Source organism: Panicum virgatum, chromosome 5K, assembly GCF_016808335.1.
Source record: "Panicum virgatum strain AP13 chromosome 5K, P.virgatum_v5, whole genome shotgun sequence".
Classification (NCBI taxonomy): domain Eukaryota; kingdom Viridiplantae; phylum Streptophyta; class Magnoliopsida; order Poales; family Poaceae; genus Panicum; species Panicum virgatum.
In genome coordinates, this window is record NC_053140.1 from 9,873,844 (window position 1) to 9,883,609 (window position 9,766).

Here is a 9,766-nt window from a genome sequence, read left to right on the forward strand (position 1 = left end):
AACAGATCGTGAGAAATTAAGGCAAGATCAAAGAGAATTGGGGTTTTATCAAGAACCCAAAAATCGCAATCCGTGAGAACTCGCGATTCCTGCAGATTTGGCACTAGGCTAGATAGATTAGAATCGTCACAACGAGTCCATCAAACCACGAATCCACGAGCTTGATTCCTCTAAACACGAAACATCCCAAAAGAGGAGAAATCAAGACCAAAACGCAAAGGAGAAGGGAGAGGACGAGTACTCAGCACACCAAGGTGAATCTCAACAGGATTTCATTCATAAATTTCGGAGGAATTCACCTATACAAAGCTAGAGCCATCCGCCCATCATCCACCCTCTAAATTTGAGAGATTAGCTATACCTAACCCTCTTTTGCGTTGGAGTTCTTGGCCCTAACCTAGAGCAGGGGCAGGGAGAAGGAAAAACCCAGAGAAAACAAAAGACTCAAGAGACTCACCCACCCACAGGCTGGTGGGGGGGTATTTATACCCGGCTGCTGCGGCCAGACCGGTCAGACCGGTCCAGGGGACCGGTCAGACCGGTCGGGTCAGCAGCACCCTGCTGAACAGCTTCAATCGACGGCGGAGCTTCTTTCTTCGACTCGAAGTCTTTGCTGCGATGCCGCCACGTCGACGAAGATCCGGTCCGCGGTTTTGGAGGGTCCGCGAAACCCGGGTAGGTGGCCGGTTTTGAGAAAACCGCCAAAACCTCACGCGCGGGAAGATTCCCGCCTCCACGTCGTGGCCCTAGACGCCGTTCCCGCCTCGGCCTTCTGACGGCCCTAGACGCCGCCCGACGCCCGTCACCTCCTCGCCCGCAGCGAGGCCCTAGACGCCGTCGACGCCCGTCGCCTCCGTCAGTACTGAGACCGACGCCCGTCACCTCCACGACTTGGCGTCTTCAACCGCCGTCTGCCTCCTTGGTTTTGTGGCGCAAACCAAGAAACCCGCATTCCGTCGCCGCTTGCGCCCTCGATCCAGGAGTGGACGCCACAGCTGCCGCCCGGTCCGAGCTCCGGTCCCGGCTACCCTTCACCGCCGTCCACCGCACGGTCCATCGGCCACAGCACCTCCACGGCAGCTCCCCGTCGACACTCGATGCCCGTGTACCTGCAATCCAAAGACCAAGCGCACGATCACACCGCACGGTTGACAATTCACTCATCACAAGCAGGATAGAGTACTCAACATTCCTCATTATGGGAAGCTTATTTGGTAGCATGGATAACATTCCTTTCACTAGAAGGTTGTTGCGGACTATATGTGCACAAATAGCACGTGAACAAAGGGATGATGACATTAGGAAAACATTGGAGCTATTTAGGAAGATGCGGGCTGAAGACCCGGTATTTCAGTTCAGTGTAGACCTTGATGAGAAAGACCAGATTGAAACATTGATCTGGGCATCAGGAAGGAGTCGAAGTAATTGCAGTTGTTTTGGTAATGTGGTAACATTTGACACCACCAACAGCACAAACCTATACAAGATGCCATTCGGATTATTTGTGGGTGTAAACAACCACTTCCAAAGCTCCATATTTGCAAGGGTACTGATGCGTGATGAAAAGGCTGAGAGCTTCAAATGGGTATTCAAGGAGTTCTTGGCACTAATGGGTGGGGTGCAGCCGCAGACAATACTGACAGGTATGTTTTGCTGCTGGACACTAGGTATTTGATTTGTCAGTTAATTTTGCAAACCACCGGTTGTATTTTATTTATTCATGTGTTTTTAGATCAATGCAAGGCGATGGAGATTGCTATCAATGCAATAATGCCAGGGATTACACATCTTTGGTGCAAATGGCATGTGTTTAAGGATGCAAGGATAGAGCTAGGCCCATTGTACAGGAAGAATGCAGCTTTTCAGGATGAGTTCCACAAGGTTATTACTGAGATGTACACTGTTGATGAATTTGAAAATGCTTGGGGTCAGATGGTGGAAAAGTATGGGCTGAAAGATCATCACTACATGGTGAAGGCTTATGACAAGAGGAAAAAGTGGGCAAAGGCGTATAACAAAGGGAAGTTTTGTGCACGAATGACAAGCACACAAAGGTCAGAGAGTGCAAACCATATGTTGAAAGGGGTTGTCCCAAGGAATTCATCAATGAATAGGTTTGTAGAAATTTGAACAAGCTACTCTATACAATGTACACGGAGGAGGAGAAGGCAGAGCACGACACAAAACAGGTGAGTTTTTTAGCACTACAGTGTGCGGAAAAACATTCTTTTTTGTATGGTTTAGTTATGCAGTTCAGGACTAAAAAAATTAAGCTGGTCTGTGTTGCAGGAGGCACGCATTAAGAAAAGGTTGTGGCCTGTAGAAAGGCATGCATTACAGATATATACAAGCAAGGTGTATGACTTGTTCTGTGAGGAGATTGACAAATCTAAAAGTTATGATGTGTTACCAAACAGTGACTTCACAATGTTCACAGTGAGGCACACAGCTGCTGAATATGTGGAGAGGTACAAAAGGTCTGAATTTGAAGTAATAAAAGTAAATGGTGGAGAATCTAGAAGGAAGGGATTACCTTTGAGACACGGGAGCCGCGGTCAGCCTCGGAGTTAATGCCTTGTTTCGGTGGGGAGAGACACAGGCCCACCATCTCTTCATGCAGCATGTCCCCCGGTAACTCCAGGCCACCAGATGCGGATGACTAGCTGCAAGGCGAAAATGTGAGATCGGTGCGGAACTTCACCGTGGCGCACGGGGACACCGGGGGCTGTTTCCGGCTTCCGTCCATGGCAGCGCCAACCACTAGAGAAGGAAAGGGAAAGCTGAGGAACAATGGGGAAATGAGCTGGAGAAGAAGAGAGCAGCGAGAGGAAGGAGAGAGAGCAGCTAGAGAAAGGAGAGAGCCAGCTGCAGCCTGCTGCACCGAGCATGGTCAATAATTGGAGCAGCAGTGCCACATTTCCCATTCCCAAACTGCCCTCACCGGTCAATACCCGCAGGACTGAAACCACCCAATGAATGTCCACCAAACCACAACCATGCCGGGTCCACAATCCACGATCTCACGGCCCGGATGACCCATGTGTGCACATATACATGCGGGTCTGCTTTTCCGGCGGCAACAGCGGCAGCCTTGTGATCCATCGGGCCACAAAGGAGATCAGCGGCAGCGGCGGCGGCTTCTCTAGATCGCGTTGAGCATTGGCCCCTACGACTACGTCGAGGACCGTATGGCACTTGAGGTCATCGCAAAAGCTGTAACGGCGGAGACGATCGCGAGCATGGGACGCGATCAGAACCATGTACGTCAGCGTCGACGTGTGCAAAAGGCGAAGGCGAACATGCTCCAGCGCGAGTTCGACGCGCTGAAGTTCTGCGACAGCAAGTCCGTGGATGACTTCGGCATCCGCATCAACAAGATTGCGCATCAGCTCAAGGTCCCCAACAACGCGTGCACCGATCGAGGAGGAGATCGTCCACAAGTTTCTGCAGGCACTCCCGGCAAGGTACACTCAAATCACAATGTTGATCGAGACACTCCTCGAACTAAATGAGGTGTCTTACGATGAGCTGATCGGTCGGCTGAAGTCAGGAGTGCTTGAGTATATTTGGTCGTTGCAGATATACGTATCATATATTTTATTGCCATATGTATTTGGGGAGCCTCTTGCCCCCAAAGTCTCAGTATTCTTAGAGCTGAGCCGTGCAGGTCATCTTGGATTATCTTTTCGTGGAACTTGACGAGAGATGTGCAGCTGGTGGATGACCGAGGGAAGGACGAGACAAGGGGTCTGGGTTTAGCCTCAACTCCATTGAAGAGTTCTTGAACAGCTGAAAAGGCTTCAATTGGTAAACCACCCTTCATATCACCATTCAGTGTTACTGTTGGAGCTCTTGTGGGATTTCACAAAATAGCACCTACATTCTCAAAATCGTGTTAGTGATCCATTTTAGTCCAGGGCAATTTCAAAGTATGTGCATCAATTTTTACCTCTGCTTTAAAATTCCTTGGGTACCGCTCTTTTCAACCCCAAAGTATATCCACATCATCGCTATTCAGCATCAATACATTTGTGTCGGTGTCCGGACCTCGCGGTCTAGCACCAACTAGTAATGATGCTGCGTGTCCCAGTCCTTAGATGGTTGATACAAGAAGAAACACAATGACCCCGGATTTATCCTGGTTCCGGCCGACGAGACCGTACGTCCAGTAGAGAGGGGAGCACTGTATTATCTTGCACCGGGGTCCTTGTAGTAGGGGGTACAAGCTTGAGCGAGAGAGCGAGAGAAGCTCCCAAGCCTCTAGATGCGCTAGAGTTGATTGAGGCAAGTGCCAATATGTGAGGAGAGGCGAGTGCGAGTGGCTGTCTGCGTATGTCCGCGTCCGTGTTCCCGTCCCTCCTTTTATAGACTCAAGGAGGGAAGGGTTACATGTGTGGGAGATCTCTAGATTCGTTCTCTTCTCCCTGAATCGAGGGAGAACAGTTGAGGGCCCCTGGCGCCGGGCACTGTGGAGCATGGCGTCGGGTGTGGACGTTGTCCTTGGGAACCCTTTGACTGTGCTCGGGTCGTGTCCTTGTCCCGTGGCGCCAGTTGGCGGCGTGGCGATTGTTGTAGAGGTGCGCTGTGCTCTGCGTTGACGAGGCGAGGCGTCGAGGGTGTTGCCGAGGGTGGCTCCATTACAGTCAAAGGCCGTACTGCGTTCGAGGGTTGCCGCCCATGCCCGTCGAGGGTCCTGCAGGGGAAAAGAGTACAAGGAGCAGGTGGCACAGTGGCGGGGCGGTGTCAGACATGTCCGCACAGTGTTCCGCTGATCCACACCGCGCCGGGAATAGCGGCACAGTGATCGGAGCAGGCGGACGGGACGCCGGTCACGTCCGGTGTGCGGCGTGGTGGCTGACGCCGTCTGACCCCGCTCCATGCCGCGGAGTGGTTAGCAGTAAATGAGCCAGTCCCATCAGGTGGTTGGGACGCAGCTCCAGTCTGCCGAGGGGGGTCTCGAATGAGGCGGAGTTTTCCCCGCGCCGAGGCTCTGCGGAGGGCTCGGCTGAGGGGGCCTCGGGCGAGGCGGAGATTGCCTGCGCTTTGAGGGGCCTCAGCGTGGAGCCCTCAAGCGAGACGGAGTTTGCTCCACAGCAGGTGAGGCCTCGGAAGGGCCGTATCGTGGTGTTGGGCCGTGGGCCGAGTGTGCATTTGGGACTTTTACACCGGGAGGATTTGTGGCCATGTGCTTGTTTGTGTTTTGTATTTTTTTGGGGCGTTTTAGTCCATAATTAGGGTGCCCGACAATTTGAACGTATAAAAGCAGTATTGCACACTATCCGGAACATCAAACTTCCTTCTCTGGATCCAGATCGAGATGTACACACTCCAGAACAATATCTCCCTGGACTAGACACTGTATATCAATTTTTATTACATCACAATCCTCCTACACAATATGATTCCTCAATGATGTCAACCGAAAATAGAGTCATAGAAAGCAACTTAATTGTTCATGTTGAATTCCACGTACCACCTACCTGCCGATAGTGCCGCAGATAAGGATGCAAATGGGTAGCCAAAGATGTTTTATGGGTCAACTAAATAATTACGATGGCATGCCATTCTAATTCATTTCTCCTCCTAAATTAATTACGCATATACTATCCTAATTCATTTTATCAAAGTTTTGGATCCACCCATTGACCCAAAATAAATATAACTTGCATCCATAGCCGCAGAGATTTCTTCTTTGGCATGAAAAAAAATCATGCATGTTAGCCATGCTACCATTCTTCCCAAGAAGATTTCACCCAAAAATGCGGACTAATGGCCTGCATCCATTATCAGAATCAAAACTTGGAATGGCTCGAAGAATCAGGCAATCCAAAAAGAGTGCTCTTTCCATTGGAGGCCACTCTGGAGAGATATTTCTTCTAGCTACATACTGCATGTAACGGAGCTGAGATGGAATTGGATTGAGTGCAGAAAAGAGTGGTAGGAACCCTTTAGGTGCCTCACGGTAAATAATGTCCGGAATTTTATGCTCAGCTCCGTGCAATTCCTTGTATATGAGAAGACAAGATAACAAAAAAGCCAACAATGGCCAGGTCCCTCTTTCACAATGGAGTAATATAATGTTCTTATTTTTCCCACTAGATAACCAGTGCTCACAGACACGAAGGAAATGCTGAATAAGAGATAAAGGAAGCACAGGGCAGCCTTCAAAATGACGTGGATAATCAATGACTGGAATGTTATATTCACGCAGTATATCAGCAAACTGGCTTCTCTTATCTCCATCTCTAAAATTAATCGCCAGGAATGAGGATTCTACATGTTCCTCATGCAACTCCGTGAGAATCTCATTTAAATAGACTGGATACATTCCCTGAGGCAAAACTTCAGTGCTGAAGCATGAATAAAAAACTGTACAATGCCAAAAGATATGATCAGTTGAAGCAATCATAAATAATAAACCGATCTAAGAAGTGATCAATATAGGAAAACTCTCTATGCATACCATAGATCCTGTCAATAAACTCCAGTAGTCCATCAGGAGGCCTCTTGTAGAAGAATCTACTAAGCAGTGACATTTCATGGGAATGAAGAAATGTTGTGACAACTGCTCAGGATTTAAGTGTTTGCTCACAGCACTGCAAAAGTAAATCAATTTCAGAAGAACCATCTATAAGGTGTAAGCATCTGATTATCATTTCTAAAAATTGGAATGAAGTATGTCTGGTTAATCACTTTAACTATCAGATGTAGAAGATGATGATCATATCTAAACATTGGAGTGGAGTACGTCTGGTTAGTCATCTTGACAATAGAGGTCCAATTAGTCAACTCCTATAGGTCCATTATGTTACTTAAAACAGCACTCAGGCTACTGATTCAGAAAAAACCACACAGTCCAAGTCTCATCACCATGGATTGTGACACCACACATTTCTAAGCAGGGATGTAGCCATGTCAGTCAATAGTGCTGGTTTCCATTATGACGACAACTTAAAACATCTAGGTACAAGCCAACTCCAGAACCAGAGCTGCACAATCCAAACGTGAAAAAGAGTCCAGAACTGCCAGTTTACATGTATGCTAAGGTATTCTAAAACTGTACCTTCCGGCATCCGTCCACCTGTTACCAACCACCCCTCTCACATGAGTGTTCAGTGTTGCTGTCAAGCAAATTAGACTTAGTTATGACTTATGAGTGTTCAGTGTTGCTGCCAAGCGAATTAGACGAAATACTAATGGAAGTTCCAGCGAAGTCCCTCTATTGATGCCTTGTTCTAGTGCAGTGGCGCACTTGGTCGGGCATGGGGATTCAGTTGAACCCCCAAAACATGTCGGAAAATAAACTACACACCAGCAACTTAATGGGTACCGATAAGTCATATGGCGTCAACCAATGTCGATCTCACGCGCTAAATAAGAACTGAATCGAACCCGCCAACCAAACCACTGCGCAGCGCACGAATCCACGACTAAAGTGAATGGAGCGGGTAGAGACTGATGCGCGAGCCCAGGCAACTCTTAGGATACGGGATTCCATCCAGGCGAGCTCCAGGATTACTTACCCGCAAAAATGAGACGACACCAATCCACGCCCGCGCGGATCTCTCCCCTCCGCTGGGTCGAGCGAGGAGCGCCGCCGCCGCGCCGCAGCAGACCGGAAGCGGCTGAGAGGGAGGGGACCGGGGCGCACGGCGCCGAGAAGCCTAGGGTTTGGAGCAGTAGCGGAGGGGGGAATTTTTGAGCTGGGGAGTGTGATTTTCCCCTCCGCTTCGCTTCTCTCTCTCTTTTTTTTTTGAGACTCGGAAAGCTAGTTTCCATTAAACAACAAATCCAACCTATCACCCAGGACCAAGTTGGCAACAAAAGAGGGGACTTGGCTCATGAACACAGCTGAACCAGAGCTAACGTCACTCGCCCCATACATTGCAAGGCAATCTGCCACTTTGTTGCAATTTCTCGGACAATGCCGAATGACACACTGATCAAAAGATGAATCAATGAAATCCCTGATTTGCTTGAGTAGGCTGCCATCCACACTTTGATCAAGATCAGTAGAAGTCAGACCCCTGACCAAGTCAGATGCATCAGTCTCAAGGATGATTCTTGATATTCCCAGCTGCGAAACTCTCACCACACTATGTAAGACAGCAAGAGCTTCAGCTTGAAAAGAAGAGGCCACCCTGCGCAGATTACCACAACCACCTTCTAGAAAATCACCCACTCTGTTTCTCACAACAAAACCCCAACCTCCTTGATTTGTAACTGCTCTAAAAGCCCCATCAGTGTTGATCTTATACACATCTTCGGGAGGCGGCTCCCATCTCTGTTGTTTGACTTGCTGAAATATATTGTCTGACTTGCGACCTTTCTCAAACTCACAACATAAAAAGTCACCAGCGAGCATACCTCAGGACCTGTGGGTCTTTTATCCCCCGCATTTGCCTTATTCCTTGCTGACCACCATCTCCACAAGAGGACAATAATTTGCAATTGAATCTGTGATGGGAGAGACCAGATTGTCTGCATCATATCCTTTTCCACAGTGACAAGCAGCTAAAATGATCCGGTATTCCTCTAGATTTAGCCTCCTCCAGCACTCCTTCACTCCTTTGCATTTGAAAAAAAGATGCCCGGGGTCCTCATCTAACCTTTGACACATGGGACAGAGGGTGTCCACCTTCATACCTCTGTGGAGCAAATTTCGCCGCACCGCCAAACTATTATGCACTAAGCGCCAAATAAACATTTTCACCTTGTTTGGGACCTCCATCCCCCATATTTTGTCCCACCTAAACCCCGAGTTTCCCACTGGCAATGACTCAGATCTTGCTGCATTCCTGCCCATCTCATTTTCTCTTCTCTGTACGGCCAGTTTATATGCTGATTTTACCGAGAACAACCCCTTTTTATCAAAATGCCAGGCATGCCTGTCCTCCATATCTGGATTAACTCTCAATTTTAGAATAGCTTCAGCATCAAACTCTGAAAAGGTGTCCTTCACTAAGGTCTCATCCCATGACCCGGAAACTGGGTCCAATAAATCCACTACCCTTGTCAATACAGCAGCCCCTCTATAAGTAGCTGGTCTTCTCGTTTTGCCATGTGGAATCCATGGATCCGTCCAAATATTCACTGATTCACCATTCCCTATCCGCTAGATGACCCCCTCCTTAATCAAGTCCACTCCTTTCAAGATACTTCTCCATGTGTAAGAGATCCCATCACGTGCCTCACATTGCAAGATAGTACCATTGGGAAAATATTTGGCCTTTAGCACCTGACCACATAAAGTATCTGGGGAAACCAATAGTCTCCATGCTTGTCTAGCTAGCATGGCCTGGTTAAACAAATAGAGATCTCGGAAACCCAGGCCTCCCTTGTTTTTTGGGAGGGTCAGCTTGTCCCATGCCAGCCAATGAATTTTATTATCCTCCTTGTTCTGGCTCCACCACCATCTACCAATCATGGAACTCAGCTCATCACAAAGCCCTTTAGTCAGCTCGAAACAGGACATAGCATAGGTTGGAATAGCTTAAGCCACTGCTTTTACTAAAATTTCCTTTCCTGCCTTGGACAACAATTTCTCCTGCCACCCCTGAATCCGCAACCAAACTTTTTTCTTTATGTATTCAAAAGCTTTTTTCCTTGATTTCCCAATTGAGACCGGCAATCCCAGGTATTTCTCATTCTTCGCTTCTAGGGCAATATTGAGTGCTTGTCTCACCTCCTCCTTGTCATCAGAGCTAGTATTTGGACTGAACAAGACAGCAGATTTATCTCTATTGATCACCTGTCCCGAGGCAGT

General features: G+C 48.4%; 2 protein-coding genes across 2 annotated transcripts; one reads left to right on the plus strand and one right to left on the minus strand.

The window, feature by feature from the left end:
• The first annotated feature begins 1,552 nt into the window (after positions 1 to 1,552).
• LOC120709674 (protein FAR1-RELATED SEQUENCE 5-like) lies at positions 1,553 to 2,130 on the plus strand. Its single transcript, XM_039995346.1, has 2 exons — positions 1,553 to 1,643; positions 1,733 to 2,130. The coding sequence occupies exons 1-2, from the start codon at positions 1,553 to 1,555 to the stop codon at positions 2,128 to 2,130; spliced, it is 489 nt and encodes a 162-aa protein (XP_039851280.1).
• A 3,434-nt stretch (positions 2,131 to 5,564) lies between these two features.
• LOC120706194 (formin-like protein 3) lies at positions 5,565 to 7,749 on the minus strand. The gene is made up of 3 exons (XM_039990779.1): positions 7,524 to 7,749; positions 6,464 to 6,596; positions 5,565 to 6,369 (listed from the first exon to the last, which is right to left on the minus strand). The coding sequence occupies exons 2-3, from the start codon at positions 6,534 to 6,536 to the stop codon at positions 5,750 to 5,752; spliced, it is 693 nt and encodes a 230-aa protein (XP_039846713.1). The 5' UTR covers positions 6,537 to 6,596; positions 7,524 to 7,749; the 3' UTR covers positions 5,565 to 5,749.
• Positions 7,750 to 9,766: the final 2,017 nt, after the last annotated feature.

Excerpts from the sequence above, each read along its gene's own strand:
- LOC120709674 (XM_039995346.1), top strand. The coding sequence starts at position 1,553 with ATGCGTGATGAAAAGGCTGAGAGCTTCAAATGGGTATTCAAGGAGTTC. Across the intron at positions 1,644-1,732 it reads GCCGCAGACAATACTGACAG|ATCAATGCAAGGCGATGGAG; the intron begins GTATGTTTTGCT and ends ATGTGTTTTTAG.
- LOC120706194 (XM_039990779.1), bottom strand. The coding sequence starts at position 6,536 with ATGTCACTGCTTAGTAGATTCTTCTACAAGAGGCCTCCTGATGGACTA. Across the intron at positions 6,370-6,463 it reads GTTTATTGACAGGATCTATG|TTTTTTATTCATGCTTCAGC; the intron begins GTATGCATAGAG and ends GGCATTGTACAG.